This window comes from Manihot esculenta, chromosome 14 (assembly GCF_001659605.2).
Source record: "Manihot esculenta cultivar AM560-2 chromosome 14, M.esculenta_v8, whole genome shotgun sequence".
NCBI classification, from domain to species: Eukaryota; Viridiplantae; Streptophyta; class Magnoliopsida; order Malpighiales; family Euphorbiaceae; genus Manihot; species Manihot esculenta.
The window spans coordinates 8,284,603-8,310,472 of NC_035174.2; the positions used below are offsets into that span (position 1 = coordinate 8,284,603).

General features: G+C 35.9%; 6 protein-coding genes across 13 annotated transcripts; 2 read left to right on the forward strand and 4 right to left on the reverse strand.

Moving 5' to 3' along the window:
• The first annotated feature begins 138 nt into the window (after window positions 1-138).
• On the forward strand, window positions 139-1,105 carry LOC110631373 (30S ribosomal protein 3-1, chloroplastic). Its single transcript, XM_021779181.2, has 2 exons — window positions 139-610; window positions 691-1,105. The coding sequence occupies exons 1-2, from the start codon at window positions 326-328 to the stop codon at window positions 973-975; spliced, it is 570 nt and encodes a 189-aa protein (XP_021634873.1). The 5' UTR covers window positions 139-325; the 3' UTR covers window positions 976-1,105.
• Window positions 1,106-1,144: 39 nt separating this feature from the next.
• LOC110631371 lies at window positions 1,145-4,084 on the reverse strand. Its single transcript, XM_021779177.2, has 5 exons — window positions 3,716-4,084; window positions 3,098-3,191; window positions 2,253-2,290; window positions 2,039-2,174; window positions 1,145-1,687 (listed from the first exon to the last, which is right to left on the reverse strand). Exons 1-5 carry the CDS (start codon window positions 4,082-4,084, stop codon window positions 1,272-1,274), a joined length of 1,053 nt encoding a protein of 350 aa, XP_021634869.1. The 3' UTR covers window positions 1,145-1,271.
• A 221-nt stretch (window positions 4,085-4,305) lies between these two features.
• On the forward strand, window positions 4,306-8,361 carry LOC110631372 (homologous-pairing protein 2 homolog). Of its 2 annotated transcripts, XM_021779179.2 has the most exons (6): window positions 4,306-4,421; window positions 4,572-4,597; window positions 5,084-5,351; window positions 5,594-5,664; window positions 7,648-7,836; window positions 7,921-8,361. In XM_021779179.2, exons 1-6 carry the CDS (start codon window positions 4,394-4,396, stop codon window positions 8,017-8,019), a joined length of 681 nt encoding a protein of 226 aa, XP_021634871.1. In that variant the 5' UTR covers window positions 4,306-4,393; the 3' UTR covers window positions 8,020-8,361. The 2 variants fall into 2 exon arrangements, with proteins under 2 accessions (XP_021634871.1, XP_021634870.1); XM_021779178.2 differs by having other exon boundaries at window positions 7,648-8,361.
• Window positions 8,362-8,601: 240 nt separating this feature from the next.
• Window positions 8,602-11,037, reverse strand: LOC110631369. Its single transcript, XM_021779176.2, has 5 exons — window positions 10,529-11,037; window positions 10,342-10,445; window positions 10,085-10,256; window positions 9,671-9,790; window positions 8,602-9,420 (listed from the first exon to the last, which is right to left on the reverse strand). Exons 1-5 carry the CDS (start codon window positions 10,712-10,714, stop codon window positions 8,746-8,748), a joined length of 1,257 nt encoding a protein of 418 aa, XP_021634868.1. The 5' UTR covers window positions 10,715-11,037; the 3' UTR covers window positions 8,602-8,745.
• Window positions 11,038-14,057: 3,020 nt separating this feature from the next.
• On the reverse strand, window positions 14,058-23,493 carry LOC110599761 (serine/threonine-protein kinase prpf4B). Of its 7 annotated transcripts, none has more exons than XR_002485607.2 (16): window positions 22,928-23,493; window positions 20,994-22,333; window positions 20,695-20,873; window positions 19,989-20,185; window positions 19,794-19,862; window positions 19,537-19,609; window positions 18,690-18,846; window positions 18,312-18,603; window positions 18,115-18,229; window positions 17,849-18,012; window positions 17,510-17,584; window positions 17,022-17,432; window positions 16,552-16,616; window positions 16,043-16,085; window positions 15,890-15,925; window positions 14,058-15,717 (listed from the first exon to the last, which is right to left on the reverse strand). XR_002485607.2 is itself a non-coding variant. In XM_021736332.2 (12 exons), exons 1-12 carry the CDS (start codon window positions 23,240-23,242, stop codon window positions 17,244-17,246), a joined length of 3,165 nt encoding a protein of 1,054 aa, XP_021592024.1. In that variant the 5' UTR covers window positions 23,243-23,493; the 3' UTR covers window positions 16,877-17,243. The 7 variants fall into 7 exon arrangements, 1 of the variants encoding a protein (XP_021592024.1); XR_002485608.2 differs by having other exon boundaries at window positions 16,544-16,616; XR_002485604.2 differs by having other exon boundaries at window positions 14,058-15,925.
• A 1,133-nt stretch (window positions 23,494-24,626) lies between these two features.
• On the reverse strand, window positions 24,627-25,748 carry LOC110600471. Its single transcript, XM_021737340.2, has 3 exons — window positions 25,328-25,748; window positions 25,118-25,199; window positions 24,627-25,029 (listed from the first exon to the last, which is right to left on the reverse strand). Exons 1-3 carry the CDS (start codon window positions 25,355-25,357, stop codon window positions 24,845-24,847), a joined length of 297 nt encoding a protein of 98 aa, XP_021593032.1. The 5' UTR covers window positions 25,358-25,748; the 3' UTR covers window positions 24,627-24,844.
• Between the last annotated feature and the right edge of the window lie 122 nt (window positions 25,749-25,870).

The window sequence follows — 25,870 nt, forward strand, 5'->3', positions numbered from 1 at the left end:
AATTCAATAATTTTCCTAGCCCAATAAAAAAATTAACATTTAATTTATTGAGTGCAGAAAATACATGGGTTGGGCTCTCTGCTAGAATTTGTTTCTTGTTGCTTAAAATGTCATAGAAAATTTGGTCTTAATGCAAGCCAAGCCAGCAGCCAGCCCATCTTCTTAGACTTCTTGTTTTTAACTAAAATCCCAAATCCCTTCTCCGACAACAGGCCCTTTCTCGTCGGTGAAGAGAGAGACAGCATCGTGGTCTAATGGTCTTGTTTCAGACATCGTAACTCTCGCTCACTCTATCCTCAGAAATTTCCCCCTCGAAAACTCGAAGATGTTATCCTTGGCAATTCAATCTGGTTTTAGCAGTGTTTTCGCTCAATCCCCATTTCCTTGCCAGACCCTCACTTGCAAGAGAATTAAAACTAGCATTTTCATTAATCCCAATCCAAATCTATTTCACTCTTCAGCCATAATTGACTCAAAAATCAAACTCATTTCCAGAAACCAAAGACTAATTGGTTTTGCAGCCCTAGAAGCTCCGGCAGCTGAAACAATCAATGAAGCAGAAGAACCCACGGAAGTGAAAGAAGAACCAATCCCCATCCAAGAAACTGAGGTCCAAATCTCTCTATTTCTTTAGTTGCTAGTCCTCTGTGTCTGTATAGCTTGTTTTAGCAAGTTTCTTGATTGTTGCAGAAAGTTGAAGTGTCGGTGAAGCAAGTTGAGAAGCCAAGGCTGGTGTTGAAGTTCATATGGATGGAGAAGAACATTGGGCTGGCTCTTGATCAGGTAATTCCTGGACATGGTACTGTTCCCTTGAGTCCATACTACTTTTGGCCAAGAAAGGATGCATGGGAAGAGCTCAAGACCACTCTAGAGAGCAAACCATGGATATCCCAGAAGAAGATGATTATACTTCTCAATCAAGCCACTGATATCATCAATTTGTGGCAACAAAGTGGTGGCAATCTTACCACATAATGGACCAGACATATTGGTTTATTTTACAGTTAATTGTTAGTTTTTAGTGTTGAGTTGGCTAATTTGCTTAAGGATATCCTTTTGAAACTCTGGTCCTAATATACTTGAGTAATGAATTATGTTCATGGAACATGCACATCTCTGTTTCTTTCTAATAAACAAATGGAGATGCAAAATCCAATTTACTTCCTAGTAAAGACACTGATACAAAATTTTCATTTTTGTGGAGATAATGTATAAAATGGTTCGAAGCCTTAACTTGCTGTATTTGAATATGTTTACAGAAATGCATACAGCTATAGTTCCTCATCAAGCTTCAAACAGAGAAGATAGGCCACCAAACCAACTACGGGAATAAATCTAAGAAAATTCACCACATCAACCTTGCTTTCTTGAATGTTTTGTAAATTTTCACCTATCAACCAAGGCTGGAAGATTATGTAAAGACATATATCCCAAATGAAGGCATAAGCCAGCCTCTCTGATCCTAGATAACTAAACAAGAACTCCCATCTGTCTGCCATGCTTCCAAAATTACCATCCATTCTGCCATAAAATGCCCATAATGCGGAAACAAGACATGCAAAACCACCGATCAGCCCCACTATTGGTGCACCATTTGTCATCACTGTGCCTAGTTGAGAGTGTTTTCTCGGAGTTGACTCGGCATCAGCCTCATTCAGCCGGATAGCCATGTAAGGTATTAAAAATGCTGGCATCACATGAGCAATATTGATACTTTAGTTAGCATAGAATGCCCAGAGTCCTACTGATATTCTTTAACAATAAATATAAAAAATAAAAACAAAAATAAACAGAGAAGCTATAATCTGATATTGCAGGTTTGCTTTTTATGCATTTAGTGGTTCATCAGGTCCTCTTGGGAAGAGAAGTAACCCCTTTTTTTACCACAGATTAGAATATGAGAATATCACCAACAAAGATAAATGGTAGTAAACTCATCAAGTGTAAACCAAATATAATTTCCCATGTGGAAAAAAGTATACAAATGACCAATCTGATGCAAATCTATATATTCAAGAGGGATATAGAGAAAGCATACTGTTTGTGAGGAACATCTGCAGGCCCCACAGAACATCTAATGACCCTTGGTATCTATTTCTCTTGTAATCTGTGAACAGCAAAGGAGCAAACATGAAGGTCCATCCAATAACGAAGTTGAATAATCCTTCTGAGACCTGCGGAAAGAAAGATTGCTGACATCAATACGGATGTTTAGATCATCAACCAAATTTACTTGATCCAACAATTCTTACCGGGTGAAGCACTGGGGCATCAATAAGATGTATGCCAACTACTCTGCCAAAAAGTTCATTGCCAAAATCATCAAGGTTTGAATGCTTTTTCTCTCATAAGCATAAAAAGTAAAACCTACTCTTTGTACTATTAAAATAAATAAGTATATCTCAGGTATTGAAATGCCTTGTAAAATAACACTCGAAATCATCAAGAAATCTAAATCATCTGTATGGATATCATATTCGCTGGAAAGTACAATTCTTTTACCGGTCCTTTTGAAGATGGTTGCTCCTAGTTTAACCATTGATCATGATACATCAATTTTTGGCTTTGTCAAAAGCATCAGACCCAATGCAGGACAAACAGGAATTTAAATCTTATTGATTAGGTGGCAAAATGGAGAGGGAGAGGGGGGAGGGGGAATGAGTGTGAAGAGTAGTATGATAAAAAATGGATTGAGGACATCCCCCCAACTTCCCCAAAAGAAAAGATAAGATTAAAAATGACAAACGTCATGAATTTTCCTAATAGACACATATCAAGAGGTACGGTAAATGCTTTAGTTTAGATATACGAGATAGCCCATAACAATGGCTGTGGTACCCACCATGATATGCCGCAGACACAGAGAATATTCTGCAAGAAAATTTATTGCAATTACAAGCAAAACTAATATCAATGCTGCATCACTTCCACCTATGGCTTGCAATGGGCTCTTATTTTGTCTCCAGAAAAAAGATTACACAATGTTTACAAGACTAAGACCCTAAAAATAAAGGAATTACAGCATATAGATACCATCTACATGCTACTAGGCTTATAGTATATAGCTGACAAACAGGCACTACAGCATTACACATACCGGAATTCATCAACGGCAAGATGAAGAAGAAATTGAGAGAAAGGCCAATTAGAGAATTTACAGTCTCCTTACTGATAGCCCACACAGGATCTCCCTGTTAATACATGCAGATAAGATATTATCATGGAACTCATAAATTCTATTTATGAATTATGAAAGTAAAGAACAACAAACAACAGCTTAGAAAGAAAAATATAGGATCTGTTCGAATAGGTGGGCATTTGAAATAAAGGGATGTATGGTTATGGACTTGAATGAGGTTCAAGCGTCATAGATTTTCTTTAGTTAGATTGATATGGTGGTTAATGAAAACAAAATTCATAAATGCGGATCAAAACTAGATAGGAATGGATTTGAAACAGCTCCCTCTTGAATTTGGTCGAAGCATGTTTTTAACTTCCCTTATGCAAGTTCAAATCTTCATATATGTAAGCAGAGCAACAAACTCAAATTCAAAGTATCGGTTTTCTAATGCTCTATCAAAACGCAACCTTTGAGTAGCATTCCATTTGTGACTCAACCAAATATTATTTCTGCTGTACAAATTATGTTTATTATTTGTTGTGGCTACCATTGTACCAAAGATACAACGCTAACTGTGTAGAAAGAGATACTCACAGGGGCATAAGGTAGTAGAAAGAGCCACAAAATGTAAACACCTTCAAGTACCCATAATATTATTTGAAGCACTTTTCCTAGTTTATAATCATTGCCCTCATCGGAGGAGATGGTGGCGTTTGAAATGGTTGGTTTACGGCGAGCTGCGTAGCAAACGACGAGGTTCATCAATTTTGATCCAATCTTCTGATCTGAAAAAAGCGGTTTAGTAATGGACCACGCTTTACAGTTTTCATCATTTTTGTACAATCGGTAATGGCGAGAGACTGATAATTTGGAATTATAGGGTTTTGTAGCTGGAGAAAAGGAATTGGGGTAGCAATTGTTGCAGAGAAGAGCTTGCGTTGTCGCCATTACGCTGTTCGCCATCCTCGTCCGGTTTTCAGTTTTCACTTGTCACCACTCACGAGCTAAAGAGCAATTGGCTAAGCTTTGAACACGCAGGTAGCGGTAGTTGGCTAGCGTGCTCTATAGCGCATTGGGCCGCAGTAAACGATGGCGTTTTTAACAGCAATTCCTGCGGATACGCAGCGTTTTATTTGCGCAATTGATACACGCTGTGACAGTGTTTCAATACCAGTTCCCTCCGTATAAGTAAAGTTTGCTTCTCATCTTTAGCCAAACGTCACTGCAACTAGCATTTTTCCCGCGCATTTTCTCTAGTTCTCCGATCGGTAAATGGCTCCCAGATCCGATAGCGCCGAAGGTAGCTCAATAAAGTTCTCCATTCGCTATCTGTCTTGCTCGTCTTACAAGGCCATTCGACTAATTATATGTTCTATGATGCTCCAGTATTTATTTTTCATGCGCTTTCACTATGATTTCTTAACTCTTCTCTTTGTTGTAATTTTTGCAGCGATCGTGCTCAACTTCGTGAACGAGGTAAGCTTAGTTCTTTATGGGGATTTTGATTGAATCTTCGCTTTGAGGTTTTTGTACTCGTTTTTAGCTATCTTGTGTGAATCTTCGATAAAATTATAACCATTTATATGTTATAAAATTCTTTTAGTTTGCTTCTGTTTTTTGGTAAAACGGAAATATTACTCATTTTTTAAATTCTAGGTTTCTCACATATAGGGAGCTCAGGAAATAATTTCCATGAATTTTTCTTTAAGAGACACCCAAAGAAATTGGGAAAAATCGCAATTAGCAATTTGGTTTCCTTTTATTTTCTTCTTTGAGAAAATAATCTAGGACGAAATCGTTTGACTTCAAATTCTTGTACGTTAAAGAGGAAAAGTTTACCTTTAAATATGTTTTTGGGTGGAAACTTTTAAATACTTTTTTAATATAGCAGCATAACATTTAGAGTATCTTTTATCCTATCATTTGCTCTTTCTCATTTCTTCAATATCTCTCTTTGTCCAGCAAAATAGGCCACTAAATTCTCAAAATGTAGCTGACTCATTGCAAAAGTTCAATCTTAAAAAGACAGCCATACAAAAAGCACTAGACACGCTTGCAGATAGCGGGAAGATTTCCTTCAAGGAGTATGGCAAACAAAAGATATACCTTGCTCGGCAAGATCAGTTTGACATCCCAAATAGCGAAGAGCTTAATCATATGAAAGAAGAGAATGCCAAGTTGCAGAAGCAGTTGGAAGATCAGAATAGAGCAATTAGCGAGGTTGAGGGAGGTATCTCCTTCATCGAGTTTATATTCGTCCATTGAGAATAGCATGATTATGCTCTCTACAGTTTGAAATGAACATTCCAACAAATGAATCTATTATATTCCACATGCAAATATAATTTGTCTAAATTAGCATACATGTTATACAGGCACACATTTATGGATTTTAGTTTCATGGATATAGGAGAGTCATAGAAATATAGTTTGTCAGTCACCTAATTTGAGGATCAACATACATGATTGCAGAAATTAAAAGTTTGCAGTCAAATTTGACCTTGGAACAAATACGTGAGAAAGAAGCCAAATTGAGAAATGAGGTAAATTATATTGATGCTTTTCAAGTATTTCATCATTTCATTGCCTCAAAGCATAGTTGCAAAGTTGCAAGCCCAAACATGTCCAGGCTCCAAGTTGGCTCACTCAGGGTCAAGTTGAAGCCTCTTTAGTGGTCTTTAGCTGGGTGCCTTCCTAAGATGCACACTTGGGGCACCTGGCGGTTCCTCACCTTGTGCATTAGGGATCTTTAGATTTTTGTCTTTATTTTACTCTTTCTTAGTTGGGTTTTATTATGAAATGTCGTATATATAGTGTATCTTCCATTATACATATGGAGTCTTATGTATTATATTTACACGCAATACAAGTGAATAAATTATAACTCGAGGTTTTGTGTCTATGGATGCAGTTTCTTAGTAGCCAAACCATGTAAATATTTTTCTATTATTTTCTTATATCTTTTCATTTATATTTCATCAGATTAATATTTCATGCCTTGGTGGATTGATTTAACCACAGATTGTGTTATCCATGTTAATAAAATAAGTACTATGGAAAAAACCTCACATTGTTAAGGTAAGATCACTACCATGGATTTAAATAGCAGCCTCAGTTGCTAGCAACAGACGCGGACATAGTTGCTATAATATAATAGGCCTATCACTATGCAAGCTATTTTTTGAGAAATTGACAGTTTATAAAGTGACTAGATATTTAAAGCTATAATTAAAATACACAACTAAGTAATAAGTATAGTAAATCAAATAAAGACATTAAGTCCATTTTTATGGGCATATGAATTGTAGCTAATTGTAGTATGATCCTGATGGGTTGTGAGAATGTGGATGTAGAAGTGTAGATCAATCGCTTCCCTTCTCTTTAAATAAGCCTCAATATTTAATGATCTTAGATAAATAATTGAAACAATGTGAAGATTGAAATTGTAAGATGGGAAATTTTAGAATTTAGATGGAGCTGTGTAGAAATTAGAAACAAAGCAAGCTAATACCTTTCCACCCCTTAAATTAAAAAAAGAAAAAGTCCCAGTCTGCCCATGTAGATAACGGCCATTACTAATGGTTATTACCTGTTATAATTTTTTGTCTGCTGTTACTTAAAAGGAACATTGATAAGGATACACCCAATTAATGACAGCATCATTTTAAACCGTAATCACCACATGATTTTGGTGTTCTAATCTCAAATTGAAGTTTCCTCACTCCCCCTTCCATCGAACCCTTAAGAACCTTGAGAAGCAGCAAAGCTAAGTGCCTCTTTTGTGAGAAATTACAGACAAGGAAAGAGCTTATTCAAAGGACATGGATGAAATGAAGAAACAACGATTTGTGTGTTTGACTATGCTTGGTGGAGATACTAGCTTTTTGCACTCTTATCTTGTATGCCCGCAACTTCTGTCAAGCTTTCTTGTTTGACGTGAGCTTTGTATATTTTGTGATTGAATTGTGCTTTGCCATGCATGCAATCTTTCTTGAACTAGTTATCTCAAGTGTAGTATTCATATCTTGTTATGGATTTTGGATTTTGTGCTTTCAATTGTTACCATCTACAGATTGAACTATGCCTGATGGTAGCATTCTTATATTGTATTCTCTTACTTTTGCCAAACTATTCTAGTTTGAGGTTGGCTTTGTGTATTTTGTGATTTAATTGTGCTTTAGAGTGCATATAACTTCTGTTGCACTAGTTCTCTTCTGTGTAGTAGTTTATCATTATGAATTTTGGCTTTGTTGCATTCAATTATTACCATCTACAAATTGAAATATCATAGAAGTATTTTATGTATAACTATCTGCAAATTGAAACATCATAGAAGTCTTCTATGAAAATTTTTACTAAATTTGCACCTCACATTCCTCAAGTTTTGCCTGTACCTAGGCCTCAATACCTTCTGTTCCTTATCCTTTACAATTATCCTTTGAACATTTTTGTGAAATGTACAAAGAGATAAGCTGTTTTTGTGAAGAATCATGGACGAAGCTGAGCTCCTTGAAATTCTACCTCAGGTAAAGGAAATGGAGGAGAAATTGGCAAAATTGCGGGGAGGAGTTACCTTAGTGAGGCCAGAAGAGCGAAAGGCAATTGAGAAAGTGTACTCAGAGCAAATAAGTCATTGGAGAAAGCGTAAAAGGATATTCAAGGATCTGTGGGATGCTATAACTGAGAACTCACCCAAGGATCTTAAGGAGTTTAAGGTTCTATATTGTGTTGCACAACGTGGGAGCAGTTGCATTTGGCCTTGCACAAAGTTTGCTTTAACAGCTGTCTTGTTTCTGCAGGAGGAACTTGGGATTGAATATGATGAAGATGTTGGTGTGAGTTTGCAGTCATTCAGTGACCTGTCACAGCATAGTAAGAAGCGGACCAGAGGCCAGTGATTTTATATGAAAACGATTCAAGTTAAATGCTCAATCAAATATTTAGGCATGTAATTTGTCTGGTACTTCTCTAGAAATAAACCCATTACTAAGTTGTATATTCTCCGTCCTAGAAATAGGGTTGTGCTTTTTTATCTCCGCCAGTTTACTTTCCAAATTTTATGAGGATAATCATTTAGGTTAAAAATGGATTGTAAAAGGACAGGATGTTTAGATTGCATTGGAATAGCTTTCTGAATCCTCTAGCCACACTTCTACTAATGGTACAATCTTTTGCAACAAGCTTAGCTTGTTATTATGTTGTGACCACCCTTAGTCTGAACAGGTGAACTTTTTCTCCCTTCTTCGTTGTGTTCTCAGATAAATTATGATTAATGTCATTTTCACATTTGATGAAAGAGGAAAGCATCTGAATCGGTTACCTATGCTGCATCTAGGCAGCATATTCCCCTCCCGTTCTTTTTTATTTGTGTAGATCTGCGGGTCACAAAAATGGTATACCTATATTCTATGGAGTTTTAGATTCACATCAGCATCGGAGGTATGTGTGTTCTGTTAGGAATCCTCTTCGAACGGTGGATGTACACGTTTAACACACTTCATCTTATATTTACTCTTTCAACTTCACAAAATTTTCAACATTTTAAAAAAATTACATTCAAAAAATGGCAGGGAACAAAAAAGACATTCCATCAGCAAAACTCACAAAAATATGCCTATATTTTTTCAGTAGCCACGCAATCCTCTGGTCCTGACAGAAATTGGTCCCTTCTCTCTGTGCAGACCAGCTTGGATGATTGAAGGGATTTTCTTCTCAGCTGCTTTGATCTCTCCTTTGATCTTGCCGGATTTTATATTGGAACCCAGATCATGAGTTTCATCATCACTCTCATCAAGAACTATATCCTTCTCCAATTGCTCGACTAGGTGCTCTGCATCTAGAGACATTGAATATACCCTCAAACCTTCTTCTGTTGGACCTGAATTTGAAGTTGCAGTGGACGTTAACCCCTTCTGTTCTGCTGAATCATTAGCCTCCAACTTTTTGCCCTCATTTCCATGATGGAATACGTGATTTTTTTGTTCAGATTCAAGTTTCATGGACTCATCTTTATCTGTTACTTTTTTTCCTCGATTACCTGGACTGTTATGATTGTCAGGATCATGGGGTTCAGATCGAGAGAGTTCCACAGCTGCTCTTGCAGCAGCTGCTGCATCGGCAGCTAACTCAAAAGCTGCTTGAGCAGCATCAGATACATCCCTATAGTTTTTCTTTGCCTTAACTGAATCATTCAAGGCAACTTTTTCCATCTCTTCAGGTGAAACCAGCTTAGAACTATCTGAATTAGTTGACATTTTGTGCTCATGCTGGTTCTGCTTCTTGCTGACTTCCATTTTTTCCTGCATTTTCCACATGTTTAGTGCCATGTTATGTTAATGAAATGGCCAAATGACAAACATACACACGCACCAAATCTAAACCTTCAGACAGTTTTCAATTTTACCAAAACTGAAATTTTTTTCAACTTGATCTTTCATACCTAATATTGATTTGAATTTGAGCGAAAATGATGAAATGTATGGATCTTTTAGTTATTAATCATAATGAAATTGATGCATTTACTCCTACTATTGATTTGAACCTGCATACCTCATTTGTGTCAGAGGCTTCCTCAAGTTGCACAACGATGTTGTTCTCTGAGGCAATCTCCTTGAGGAGCTTCATCCTGCTATCCAAGTTTGGCTGCCTGGTTGACAGTTTTTGTATCATCTGCAGTAACCCGATACAATTATACTATGGATAAATTAATATAAATGAGGTAACATGGCAAAAAGTCCTGTGAAAGTAAATTGTTTTATCTTTGCATGTCTACTGGAGACAGCTATAAATTTTCTATATCTTGCTATTGTCAAATAATAATAATGCAACTTATCATAATCGACTCAGCAACTTGTAAATGAATGCATTTCTCTTGTTGAGCGAATTTACACTCTTATTATGGGGTTGTATTGTAAAATTTCTCCTTATTCTAACTTTTGAGTTATTCTTAAGATGGAACGTTACCTTAGGATTGACTCCACAATTATTTCGCAATTCAATAGAACGAGCAGCAAATTCCTTCCCATACCAAGAAGTAAAAACTTTGCGAATTTCTTGAAGCTCAGGGAAATCTCCGCATCTGGTAGATGCATAAAACAAACTTGACACTGCCTCCTTCAATTCATCAGGACACACTCTGCAGATTATGAAACCAAAAACATTTAAAAACTCCAACGAAATGACAAATGAAATTGGAAAAACAAATAAAAGAGTATAGCAACCTCTCCTGGACAATGAGGTGGACCCTTTCAACCAAGAGATTGCAGTATCCTTCCATCATAACATACACGTCCAACAAATGCTGCTCCTTGATCACTTGCTCAACCTGTTCAATAGAAGCCAAGTTAATCAATTAAATGGAAAAAAAAAAATATAGAGAGATAGTAATACTAGTAATAAAAATCTTACACGAAGAAGAGCACGTTCGTGGTGGCCCTGTTGAAGAAGCTGAAGCACATCAGAGCGAGCTTGATTGCACCTGACTTGGTGTTGGTTCTTGAAAACTGCAAGGCGAGAGGTAGCAAGATGGGCGAGTGGTATGAACTTTGAGGTCTTGAAGGTTCTTCCAAGAATAGCATCAAGCTTCTTTCCCATGCCTGCTGCTGCTTACTTAGCTCCTCCTCCTGGCTTGGCTTCTGCTAGTGATTTTAGCGGGATGAGGCAGTGGCTCACAGAAGAGAAGAGAAGAGAAGAGGAGAAGATTCAAGAGATAGGAAACAAACAAGCAGAGGAAGCTTATTTGCTCTTTTTATGCGCCGAAATGGTAACTTTTGACGACCGAATTGGTTAGCGTGTTTGGGAATCCTTAGTTGGTAAGACTCTCTAATCACAGAGAGAGAAAAATTCAACACGCGGTTTAGCCCTTTGGTCATTTCGCAAGAAGGAACCTTGCTTTCTTATTGCCGCATTTAAACCCGAGCCTGAAGCACCGTTCACGAGAAATTCTATAGCGCTGAAAAGGATGAGTTTAAGGAAAGCAATTGTTATATTTCATATTAAAATAAAATAATTCTAACTATTTACGTGAAAACAAGATGAAAACTTAAACACTTCATTTTTAATTATATTTTACTATATATTAATTTTTTTACTCTTGTACTAAAATTAATAGTTTTATTCCTTAATTTTTAAAATATTAATATTTATATTTTAATTTGATAAAACTAAATAACACTATTTTTTACAAAATCTATTGAGTTTCAATGAGTTTTAAAAATAAAAAATTAATTAATTAATTTCAAAATAACTAAAAGGCAAAAAAATATATTTACTAAAATAATATTTATAACCATTTTAAAATTTTAAAAATACATAGAATTTCGTAAATCAAAGTAAGATAAATTGAATTAATCAACGTTCCACTTAATAATATGTAAAAACTATTTAACAGAATAACCTGAAATGAATAATTAAACATTATTTAAATAATGAAATTTAGATACAAAATATAAATTCTACTAAATATATCAAAATTTATTTAAATTTTTGGTATTATTGTGTATTACGTTATTTAATTAATAATATAAATATTTAAAATTATTTATAAAATTACATTTAAAATCCGTAAGTTGTATAACTTTTGATAAGATTGATATATATATATATATATATATATATATATATAAAAGGATCTCGATTTTTATTAATGTAGCATTTATTTTTTTTTAAAATTATATTTTTTAATATGTATAAACAAATAAAATAAATACAAATTATGAAAACAAGAGAAAATATTATAAATGCATAAAAAAAGAAACTACACCTGAAATTTTAATTATTTAAGAAAAGCTACAATTTTTTTCCCCTACTTTATTCATGTAGCATCATTCTAATAGTAATGGATCTGATTTATTTATATTGTGGTGGACCAATTGATACAAAATGGTCAGGTCATATTTTTGGTCTTGATTTTATTTTGGCCGAAATATACCTAAAATTTTAATTAATAAAATTAAAATTTATGATTTAATTACTTTTATAATTTCAATAATGACAATTTATATTGTTTATAAAAAAAATATTTAAACTAAATTATACGTTGCTTTATTTATTCAAACAAAAGAAAGCAATCACCATCAGAAAATTATTAGTTGAAGCAAAAACTAGGAAGCTTGTGAACCCTGCTGCTTTTCCAACGCCAAGTCAACACTAAATGGTTAGGAAATTACGTAGTAGCTTCTTTTTCTTAGTTTCTATAATCTTTTCTTGGAAGCAGCCACCGAGGAGGACCACCAGCATATGTTACAAGCCTAAATCCTAATCAACATTTACAAATAATTGATTTTTTTTATAATCCAAATTTAAATACCCAGGCTAGCTACGATGAATTTCTTTCCAGCTCCTTTTCTTGCAAAATTCATATTCCATCACCATAAGAGAAAGGTAGATTATGGGGCCTACACACAAGAAATTCATACCATCTCAGTTGTAAAATTCAGATTTCCTTTTCCAACCTGTTTTCTCCCTTTCAATTTATAGAATGACGAGCTCTCTTAGCCCTCAACTAATGATTTCGAATTTGAATATTAAATATAAAATACTTTTTCAAAATCTGCATTACTTCTTGTTGTGCAAGGCAATTAATAGTCTTACGGTTAATTATACAAGTCCATCTTAATGAATAAATTACATAATATAAAACCTACTAGATACTAATAGGAATTTTGAGTGGTCAATTAACAAAAATATAAGTATATTACTCCCTCTTCAAGATCTTTATAAATACTTAGCAACTAACGAAAATTTGAGCAATCAGTTAACAAACGAAATATTATACCAATAAAAATCATTTAAAAAAAATATTTTGGAGAAATGATTCACTATATTTAAATATTATTATTATTATTATTAATTTTAGGAAGGGTGGAGAAGGAGACCCCTAATCCTTTCCTCCCAAATGGAAAAATATTGAATACTTCTAAAAATACCACCACATCACCGCTAAAGTGCAATACTCGCATGAAAATTAAATCAAATTTAAATTTGTTAAGTTTTTATTTATTCACCAATTATATAAAGATTTTTTTTAAAAAAAAATATATGATTGGTGGATTGCATGATTTGCCGGTTAAAATCTAGCATAAAGCTCGAGATTCTATCGCCTTCAGCAACTTGTATTATCCATTAAATAGATCCATCATATGGAAGGCCAATAAACATCCGACAACTCCGAGAAGCAAATGACAGCCTACAATACGCGAAATGGTAACAGAGCTCACTAGCGTACAGTGTCCCCTTAGAAAGACTATACGACAAAAGGAAAGGATGGTCAAATGTTGCAAATAAAATGAAGTCTCTGCTTCTAAGCGTTAAATAAGACCACAACAACCTCTTAACTTTGCAGATAAAAACCATACAAAGTTGTTTACAGCTTAATCCGATAGTAAGAAATGAACCCCCCATGCACCGAGCCAAGGGAAAGGTCATCCCTGCCCTGGATGGGGGAGAAGGGATGACCACTAATAGGGAGCGACAAGTATCATGAAGAAAGGAGAAAAAAAAAAAGAGGTAAGTTCCACCAAAAGCTAAAGAGGGAGAAGAAAAAGATGGTAAACTTGAAAAGCAAGACTTAATTATGGTCTCTGTAACGCACACAAATCCATATACGCATATTTCCTTCTTCACGATTATTAAGAAACACGTAAGACAGCAACACAACTCCATATCTAGTTAACAGAAGTCGGATGTTAAAACATTTTTTAACAGGTAGGTGCTTTCATTACTTGATGCTAATCATGAAACGGATGACCCCCTCAACGCAACTCCAAGAATCAATATTAAATCTTAATTATTATAATTTGCATCCTAAATGCCCAGTGAAATAGTATTACTACCAGACGAATCTTATCATTAGTGGTATTACATAACACAACCGTCTAATTGCCAACTATGCTACGCTTTCTATTTCTAGTTTAACAATACAAACTAAACACAATCAGATGCCAATTCAATCTCATTTGAAGTTGAAAAACATAACAATAATAATAATAATCAAATCACCAAACATAACAATCAGTCGCATTTTAATAATGAATACAAACTTCAGTATAAAAGAAGTTACATCCACTGTGCTGCCGGAAAGAGTATCCACTGTACAAAGTCCACGGTCACCGCACAGCCACCTGTTTCCCAAAATGTTGTCTGAACAAAGCCTCTTGTATCCACCTCCCTTCCACACACACACACACACACAGGAGGGGGGCTGGGAGGCGGGAAGAGGAAGAAGAAGAGAACAGCTTTCCCTGTACTCAAAACTACAAAGTATCCAACTACGCACCTAGTGGCAGCGCTCTCAAATCTCTCAAATAAATAAGAATACACATGGAATTGGCAAGTAATAATAGCTCATCAATAGTCAAGAGTCCAGGAAATTTTGCATCCACAAAAGTTTTTCTTAGGAAAAGAATAAAATCAGAGTCAAATGAGGATGAGCATGAGCATGACAAGCTTAATGAATCTTTATCCCAAACGAAGCAAAACCAAGGGATGGAGAGTTCAATATAAATTGAAGAGTACCGAACCATAACATGAAGCCAGCAATAGAAATTGATGATTTCTCAAATTTCTCCATTCCTATTGAATTGGTCTTTCAGATGCAGTTTTAATTGAATTTGTATATTCAAATTTTTTCAGGAATGCAAAAGGAAGCATGAAACTCCTTGTTTCAAGCTCATTGCTACCACATAAGAATATAAAGCTCCTAGTCTCCAAATCCAGTTATAAATTCTTCTGCACTATAAAACTCAAAAGTCAACATTTTTTCCAAGGGAGAATGATGCAGTTAAGGAAGAAGCAATTTAGAAATTATGCTGATATAGTTTTCATAGTGAATTAGGAAGTTCACATTTCTATTATTTAAGAATTCTATTATTTTTACTATTTTCCCAGTTTGAACTTATTTAGTATCATAATTTTTGGTTTAGTATTCCCAATTAGCTACTAATATGACCAAGTGATAAACTATAAATACCTTCATCTTATAAGCATTTTGTTAAGGTCGTGACATTATTGTCCAGAATTTCTTCTCCTCCAGAGAATTTGCCTCATCCCCTTATTTGAGAATTTGTTTCTTTACCTTTTGTGTTCACCATTCCACATTATAGACAATACAAAATAGATTGTAAATTGCATCAGCTCGTTCTCAGCTCAGTGGTCCACATTTGTTATTGTTCAGGCCCCATCAACCAACAATCAATAGTTGTGCGTAAAATTCATGCTATGACACATGACTGCAACACTAGTTATCTTAAATCAAAATTGACACGTAACTAGTTATACATAACTTCAACAAGCACAAAAATACTCCTTTTCTTTAATATTAAGCTTATCTTTTAATATTATACTAGTGCTCTATAGAAAAGGTATAAGATATTTACATTACTAATGCAAATATACAATACAATAATATTGTGCTTCATATAAATATGTTAACTATTTTCAAAACAATACCACTAAAATCTAGTACCTTATAAATCCTGCACACTTTGATTCAAGTCCAACTGACCAACCCAGAGCCCAAGCCCTAGAAATTGCATTTGGGGGCCTCAAACTCCACAATTCAGCTAGACTCCGGCAAATTATAGAATATACCAAGCACACTGCGTGTGCCAGATTATGACACAAAAGATGTGACCCATAAACCTCTCAGTGATTACACATGATACTATGGCAACATGAGATTGGGTAACATTTAACAAAATATATATATATATATCATATAGCAAAAAGCTCATTTAAGTTCGTAACCATAAAAAGATTCCAGATACTTACAAGAATTGAAAAGGGATGGACTACAAAGACAATGCCCTAAAACAAAACAAGAGTATACATCAACACAAGTATTTTCCACGGAAGGCATCCACTTCAGCTTAAATAAGCATTCAGAGAAAGCAGAAGCAATCAAGTAAGAAAGTAAATACTTACACATGCTTTTGACTTTATTGTTGAAGCAGCACATCTCAGTAGCCTTTGCATCCAAAATGACAGTCCATGGATCAGATGTATAGAAAATCATTAGCATATATATATGTGAAGATAAGGCAAAATAAACTAAAGCATTGAAAACAAACTACTTGTTTACACGATCACTACCACAGAGGAACATGAATATAAACTACTAAAGAAATCTTAGCACATGCCTTGTTCACAGACACATTTGCACAGAGAAAATGGCGGTCAACTCGGCTAATGTTACCATTTCAGCTTATACTGGGTGCTAATTTCCATTCCAAAGCACAACACATAGCAAATGAAGAAACCATTGAAAGGAAACACACCCAAACAAACAAAGAACAGTCCAAGAAAGTATTCTCAAGAACATAACGAAATTCACACAGAATTTAACTAGTAAAATTCTATTGATGTGCAAATATTTTGCAAATAAAATGTATTTTGCCTGTTATCATAAGCTCCCAGTAAACTAACCAAGGTACCTTCTCCTGGGTGCCTTTTAAGCATTTAAGCACTGGAGGATTGCCTCAAAGCAAGGGATGATATCCTGAATGAAAAATTGAATTAGATCACCCAGGACAAAAAGGAACTTCCAAATAGAAAGATTGCAGAGCATAAAAGGTCATATGGCATTGCAAGTCCAAAACAATCATATCCAAACCTCAAATAATTTATGCATTAACTGCAGGAAAAAAAAAATAACAACAATGATAGAAGAAAACCAGATCCACCTTGCCAGCTTCAGCAAATGGCTATGAAAAATTATATATATACACACACACACACATATGATATTACTTGACTATAGGAATCCCAAATATTTCTTTCCTTATTGACCATAATTCAATTGCAGCAACCATGTACAAGGTACAAATAAAATTGTGGCAGACGTAATAAAACATCCATGAACGGTTACAAGAAGGGGAAAAACGCCTTTAGCAAGTTGTCTTACAATAGAAACAGTACATTCCCCTGAAAGAACCGCCAGTTAAGAGTACTCCTGACCAAATATCACCCTTTCTGAATTCAATGATGGCTTTAACTGTCCAAAGCTCATAGACAAATAGAGGACAAAGACATAATGCCCAATGATTAGATAACTGAATATGAACTCATAATGTATTAATATCTAGCGCAACATCAATTCTGGTGTCAGAAAATCAGCAACATGGGTTCACTTGCCCGTGATGAACGGGTGATATTGTGCTTGATGAACAGTCATCCTCTTCTCCGGATCCAACACAAAAATTTTATCTAGAAGATCTCTAAAATTGGCTAACAACTTTGGATCTTCACCAGGAGAACTTGTAACAATTGTTCCAATATCTTTTGGCTTTATATTTAGAATCATCCGCTTTATAGTCTGTGGAAACAGAACTCAAATCTCAGTCACATGAAACAAAACCACGATACAGAATTCAAATATTGGGAAAAGCCTACCTTTTTAGTAACAGGATCGTCCTCTGTAGCATGAAAATTCAAATCTGGGTCAAAATGCTGGTCAACAAAAGCACCCTGCAAGAAGGCAGTCCAATTAACACATCATCAGTGCAAGAAAAGATGGAGATATTTGAGAATATAGACACAGGCAAGTCACCAATCTTAAAGAGTTGCAATGACGGGAGAAGAGGAAGAGAGCAAGAAAAAACATTATGAAAGGACCATCAGGGAAACTAGGGCAAAAAATTAACTCCAAACATAGAAGACAAAATTCAAACTTCTCAGTAACAAATTCAGACAAATATTACAGGGGAAGCAAAAAGAAATGAATAATGCCACCTTTTTGAGCATCTTCTTTGGAAAAGGGCCCTTCAGTTCCATTTGAAGCCGCAACATGTCATTGTTTGTAGGACCAGGAAAAAGAACTTTCCCAGTATAAAGTTCGTACAAACAGCAACCAACAGACCACATATCCATTGGATGATCATATGGCAATCCAAGAACTGAAATAAAAGTATTCCAAAAGTGAGTCACCTTTATACATTTGCAATTCATCCAACTGCAGGAAATTACAACCCATATAATAATTCAAGGCTAAAACTTACTGACTTCTGGAGCACGATAAAAGCGGCTCACAAGGTATGGTGTAATCTCATTTTTACCAGAAAACATGGCGTTACCAAAATCACAAAGCTTCAGCACATTTTTTGCTTCATTTACCTGTAAGAAAAGGGGCAAATAAAGAGTTAAGAATTCATAATTATCTGAAGTAACAGCGTCACGTAGAAAAACGGAGACTTACCAGCATGTTATCAGGCTTTATATCACAATGAAGAACCCCACAGTTCTTAAGATGTTTCAGTGCAATAAAAAGCTGCTTTGCATATGCTCGCACAGCTGTTAGTTTAAGGCCAATATTACGACCAAACTTCTTTAAGACCTCACGAAGGTTCATATGAAGAGATTCAAAAACTAAACAAAGATGATTTCTATACTTAAAACTTGAAAGAAAACGAACACAATGGCGCTTGTTCTCCTGATCTAGCTCTGCTAGTTTATTTAATATCTTAACCTCTGACTGACCAGCTCTTTGCCTACATTATAACAGTACAGACAGCCTCTGATTAGCTGTAGACAGAAAAAAATGAGAAGAGAATTATTAATAAAGCAGGAAACTCACATTGTTTCATTGTTACGAATGATTTTTATAGCCACTTCTTCAGGTTCACCAACACCAGCCTTCAAATCCTTTGCACGGACTACTGTGGAAAAGACGCCTTTACCTTGAGCAGCCACAATTTCATACCGACCATCAAGTATTTCACCAAATCGGTAGCCTTGCAGAAAAAGGCAAATCAAATGAGAACAAAAAAGAAGCAAAAGAATCAACCAAAACAAGAAATAGCTTCAATGCTCTCCAACTGATACTGTTCTTGGACAATTAAAAGTAAGAAAATAATCAGTAAATATAAAAAAATAATTAATAAAACTTTAGCAACCAGTAATATCATCTGAACAATGATGTGGAAGTTCTATACTTGCATTTCTAAGGTTAGAACACCTTGGCCTAACTTCAAACACCCTTTTTCCTTTGCAAAATTGGTGATCTATCAGGAGACGAGTGATAAAGATCAGCATGAAAAGAAGCATCTTTTACTCTATGATAAATGTTGGTCCATCAAAATAAACAGGTACTTATTTAGCCTGATACAAAGATTACATGCACAAAATTAAATGTAATTAACATCAAAGGACCAATATCACAAACACATGCAACTTCTCTTTCTAGCTTCTTCAGAAAACAGAAAAAGGTAATTCAAACAAAACAAATTAACAAAGGAAACACAAATGGATAATTGGAGGAGATATAAAATATCTAAACAACAAGGTCAGAAAGAAAACAATAGATTAAATTATGAAACTTGCATATATTTTCTGCTTTTACGAGAGTAGTTTAGCCAGCTTTCAGGAACAAAATGGAACAATATCAAATTAATAAAGAAATAGAAATATACCAACATACTTACCATAATACCCATCAGGGTCATCCCAGTTGTCATGAAGACCACTCCGCAAAATTGGCAAACCATCTCCTTTGCCCTGCATCACATTATATGAACAAAACATTTAGTGTATAACCCATAATCTCTTGACATGAGTAGTTCTTTTTTTTTTTTTGTTGGGGGTGGGGGGGGGGGGGGGTGTTATTATTTTAACTGCTATATCTGAATCCGGAACATTCAAAACAAATGGGACAATTGCAAGGAATCACGATAGATCTTACCGATTTACGAATTCCAGCAGGTGTCTCCCCAAATATGTCATCACAGTAGTTTTCCTCTGACCTCTCGCTCTGCCCAAATTGATAAAATAGATTTTGTAAACAGAATACCTCCAAGGTAAATCTCAGCATAATTTTCATAATAAAAAAATGCCTCATCCATATCATTAGTAGTTAGTTTGAGATAAAAAGACACACCTTGGGAGTACCCTCTCCAAGCCCCACAGCACCAGAAGTCCTCTCAGAATCCTGTGTTCCATTTCGCGGAGGCAACTTGCCGACAGAAAAAGATGGATCAGCTAAAAAGACATCACCATCAATCCTAGTCTCATGAGTTTCTGGGGCAACAATATGAGCCGGCAGTGATTTGACAGGAAGTTGTACAGGTTCAGCATCTGCTCCACTCAGTAGTAAGAAAAAATAAGCAGAAAGCACACAAGCAAAAAATAAATAGATGTTAAAAGCAGTTAGCAATCCAGGCTGTCACCTAATGCTGCTCAAGCCTAATCAGCAGTCAATAATAAGCCATGTTTTTTTGCCTCATGGCTTCCATATCAGATAACAGAATAACAACAATGCTGAAGCAATCGAGACTATAAATGACTCATTTACTTTTTGTAAGGACTAATTCCTACATTCTTTAGTATAAGTAGGTTCAAATGCAACATGTAAAACCAAATGTCAGCTTTAAAGTTGCTAAAATTACAGGTACTGTCCAACAACCACACATTATACAACATTCTGAAAATCACACTTCTAAATCAAGTAATTTATCATCAAAAACTGAATTACAAAGGGGAGCTGCTACAACAACAACAATAACTTCCACAAGGTACAATTAAGCTTAAAACACAAGCAACAACAACAATAACTTCCATAAGATACAATTAAGCTTAAAACACACCTTTTTCCACATCCTCCAATCGAGTCTCATTTTTCTGCAGAGACTGCTGATTCCTAAATTTTTCAAGAATTGCTTGCCTGCGTTTTCTACTCTCCTCCTTAACCCTATCAAGATCTTCCTCCTGTTCAGCTAGTTTTAAATTAATCCTTTCTTCAAAATCATCCTGCTCATCTTCATCTCTAAAGCAAATTAAAAGAAAATGTAAATAAGGAATCCAGATGAAAGGGCACACCACAAAGTACAAAAGAATATTCCAAAACAAAAGATGAAATAAAATAAACATCCACTAATTGGAATACCTTTTGCGTTTGTCTCTGTCCCCTTCTATGGTATCACCATGAGAGAGTACTTTTGTCAAATCTCTCTTACTGTCCCTGGAATTATCACTATCTCTATTACTTCGCCTGTCCCTATCCCTTCCACTCTCCCAATCTTGGTCCCTAACTCTGTCTCTCTCCCTATGCCTATCTCTATTGTTCTCCCTCTCCTTTTCCCAATCTCTGTGTCTATCACTAGACCTAGTCACATCTTTATCTTTGCTTTTATCTTTTCCTTTCTGCCTTTGCTTTTCCATCTCCTCCTCCTTGTCCCTGCTCCTGTCCCATTCATTATCCCTCCTCCTATCCCTCTCCACCTCCCTTTCCAATTTCCTCTCTTGTTGCTTCTCTCTTCTCCCCCTGTCCATCTCCCTGTCCCTGCTCCTCTCTCTTTCCTTTTCTCTTCTCACATCCATGTCCCTGCTCCTCTCCCTTTCCTTCTCTCTTCTCACATCCCTTTCCCTGCTCCTCTCTCGTCCCTTCTCTCTTCTAACAGCCTTCTCCCTGCTTCTTTCTTGTTCCTTCTCTCTTCTCACATCCCTGTCCCTGCTTCTCTCCCTTTCCTTCTCTCTTCTCAAATCCATGTCCCTGATCTTCTCTCGATCTTTTTCTCTTTGTTGATCCCTGTCCCTGCTCCTCTCTTGTTCCTGATCCCTTCTCCATTCCCAGTCCATCTCCTTCTCCCTCATCACCTCTCTGCCACGTGCATCCTTGCTGCTATGCTTGTCCCCACCTCCTAGGCTTCTGCTGTAACTGGTACTGAACTCCCTCTCCAAATCTTTGCTGCCATGCTGTAGATCCCTATCTTGTTGAGTCATTCTTTCATCATCGGAATCATTCTCAAACCTTCCATTGTGTCGCCCTCTCTTCAAAAGAACATCCTCTTCTATTATGCTGTGGGAATGAGAATGCTCCCTAACAAAATCATGCGACAGTGATCTACTCCTAGCACCCACCTCATAGTGGTACCTATCATGAGAAGCTGCACCTCTCAAAGACTTGTATTTTTTCCCTCCACTTTCAGAAGATGATTTGCCCCAATCACCTAATTTGCATTCATTATCCTCAGGTGTATCAGCATCATGGTAACTCTTTCGCTTGTAACTTCCTTTAGAAGAGCCAGGTTCCCCATGTTGTTTCTTGCCTGATTTATGATATTCATGCCCCAAATCTCCATTGGCATGAACGTCAAGCTCATCTCTAGGAACCAATTCATGTCGAACCTCAGCCCTGGAATCATCAGGCAAACTAACTTCCATGTCTAACTTATTAGCATTGCTAGAATTAGTTAAACCACTGTCACCATTGTCAGCATGAATTCCCTGCAATACAATGCAAGACAATTAATGGACATGAATTTGCATTGGCATCATAACCACCAGTTAATAAGTAAATTACTCAATAAAAATTAGTTAACATGTAGAATGAAATATAAATAGACGTGTAACTAGCTCTTACAAATCAACAATAAGCCACCAGTTCTCCATTGAAACGCCTAGGAGGAACTTCTTTCTTTTGCAATTCACTCATGTTCGTGTGTAGTGCAAGCAGGTTCTTACATAAGTGTATGGAACACACTCTAAAAAGCTCTCATCAAACAACAAATCATCATACATTCCATATAAATCACAACACAAACTTAAGCATCCGTTTGGCCACTGAGAAAACTAATTTTGAAAAATAGAGGGGGGATTTTCATTTAAAACCTGAAAATTTTTATAGTTTATGGCTGGAAGTCTAAGGAGGCTATTCTAGAGAAAAGCGAGCTTTCACAATTGTCCAAAACGTAAGTATAAAAATTCAGTTCCTTATTGCACATTTGTTCTCCAATTTTCTCAGCGACCAAACAGAAACTCAAAAACCATATAAGAAATTCAGATAACTAATTACAAAACGCATGGACTGACAGAACACACCAGATTTTGGGAATCCGTTTTGTCCTCGCGTAATTCCATGTCCTTTACACTGACACCAGAACCTTCCTCCTCCAAAATCTCACCTTCCTCCACGTCATCATCAACCCTATTATTATTAGCCACAATATGATTCACTGGAGGAGGAGGAGCAATTTCATCACGATCATGTTTACTTGCCTCACCGTGCGTCTTGCTTCGGTGGCAACGGTGATGGCGGCGGTGTCGGTGTTTGTGTCGCTTGGAGGACTTCTCCGCCTCATCATCAGATGGCGACCGGTGGTGCTTATGACGGGAGGCATCACTGTCGCTTGCCATTCGTTGTTGCTACGGCTGCTAGAGCAAATCTAGGGTTAGGGTTTTGTTTATGGGTTTTTTCGTTTCCTTCAGAAAAGGGGGCGCAAATTAATTTGTGAGAGCGAAAGGAGGAGGGAGAAATCGGGAATTGTGATCTGTGATGTTTGATGTGTGATGTGCAGCGCAATAGGAGGGTGCAGTTTGCTGCTTCGATGGATTGTGGATTTCCTCTCCTTCGCCGATTAGAGCGAAGCTTGCCTGCCTAAAGAAAAACAGTGGCGGCTATTAAGGGATACAACACCGGTGTTCGCACGTGCCACGCGGCTATGAGCCAGAGGCCCACAGTCCAAATTTATCTTTAGCTGCCCAAACGATAGCCCAATTACTTCTGTTTCCTACATAGGATTTTTATCTTTCACCAAAAAAAAAAAAAAAGTTAAGGGGTTATTTATTAGAGGAGAAATTTTTTTTTTTTTTTTTTAATCAAAAAAGACTTTATTTATCTTGTAGAATAATAATCCAAGAGACAATCAGAAATGTCAATCCAAATCTTGAATCTACCATGATGGATAGACTCTCTAGCTAATAAATGGGCGACTCTATTTTCTGAACGCCCGACCCAACAAACATGAATGTTACCCTGAAACCGCATAACATCTTTGCAATCAGAAACAACTAATCCAAACTCTGAAAAGTCATCCAGAGGAGAGCGAATAGCTAAGGTTAAGGATTGGTTATCCGTAAAAATACAACCCGCCTGAAGAAAATAATCTCTAGCATAAGATAAATATTGACGCAAGGCCAAAGTTTCAGCAATAACAGGTTGCCCACCCCCTCGTAGAAACCCGAAATTGCAATGGAAAAGAAGCTTTCCAAGTCCTCAAATACTGCTGCAAAACCGAACAAATCAGCACTAGCAAAAACTGCACAATCAATAAATGCAATCCAATCAACTTCAAGAGTGGTAGCCTCAACCAACGGTAGCTTCAAGAGTGGTTTTTTTTTTTTTGAAAGCAATAGTTAAATCTTATTCGGTTGTAATGGCTTTTGAATTAAAATTTATATTAAGATTAACATATCACCTCTAATCAGTACATATTTTATGTACTGTATACTCTAATGCAATATTATTTCTCCATTTTTTTTAATTTTTCATTTTGTTAATACTAAAAAAAAAGCTAATAATTAATCTCATTTTTAATATTGAATCATAAAAAAAAAAATTAGGGATTAACCCCATGCGAAATGTATCCTAGAAAAAGAATTTGTTGGGTATGTTTCTTTTTGAAATATAACTCAATATACAAGTTACATAAATATTGGCATTTTTCAAATCTGATTAGAACAAAACATTAATTTCAACGTTGCAATTTAACTACTATCTACGTTGGATTTAATGCAGATCTGAGCTGATTCTTGGACGTTCTTTTACATTTACTCCATTAGCTGTTCAGATTTTGCAGAAGAAACTTTCAAGAAAGAATCACATTTCGATGTACAGAATGATATCTCTACGCAACTTAATCATTTTCATCTAATTTGTCCACAATTCTCCTGCCACAAATCACAATCACCTCTGGCTGTGGCTTCCAGACGTCAACCAATATCAGGCTTATTCAGATTTTAAGAGGCGGAGATTATTGGCCTTGGTTCTTCAATTCTGTCACTACCACCCATCTCCTGGATTTCCAATATTTCCACCCTGCGATTCATCTTCTTTCTCAGCTTTATTGCCACATCTGCAGGTGTAAATCTCCCGCACAAAACTATCCTGCGTTCCTGCTTAGCTATCATGTGTGTCTCTATCTCTACAAGATGAAACAAGATAACTGCTTAACTTTCTATATAGAGTGTAGATAATAAGATCCTCTTCGATAGGAATTTTTCTTCTTTTACCTTTCATGTTGAGAATAATTTTCCTTGCTTTCCTGCAGCAAGCGTTGCAGTCGAGGTTAATTCTAACCACCATGCAACAAGTCTACAAGAAAACATCACAACCACAAACCAATTTCAGGGTTAATCTTTAATTTCTTTTCAGTGCGTTTGGCAGGTGGGAAAGAAAAGGAAAAATGAAGAGAAACTATATGAAAATGCTGTTTTCCTTGCCTTCGCTGGTGTGAAGTCGTGAATAGACATTGGAACAATGATTGGTTGAATAACGAGAAAGCAATGTTAGATTTTTGAGAATTTGAAGAATCAGACACCCACTTTGTATTTCTACTTTTGGATTGTCTGCTGGAAATTCTTCACTTTCATTTAGGAATCTGATTCTGCTTAGGCTTAAAAGGAGGTTTTGGTTATAACGTTTGGATTACTATCCTTAACTTCATTTTTGAGCTTTGTTCATTTCCCACACAGCTTGTCCCATGCTTTGTTTTGCTTTATGACCCCTCATGAAGCATCCATATCTTGTTTGCAAAGGCTAATGTTACACAAAATTTACGTCATCTAACCATCATCTTGCCTTTGATTTAATTGCCCTCAAGACAGAAGAGTTCCACATCTAGACTTTAAAGATAGGTAAAATTGATGTTGCTGTTTAACCACTCAGATAAAGAAAAACTTTATTCTACATAATTTTTCAATCTAAGCTTTCACCAGAATGGTATAATCAGAGAAACTTTATCCCACAATTTCAATTATTCACTC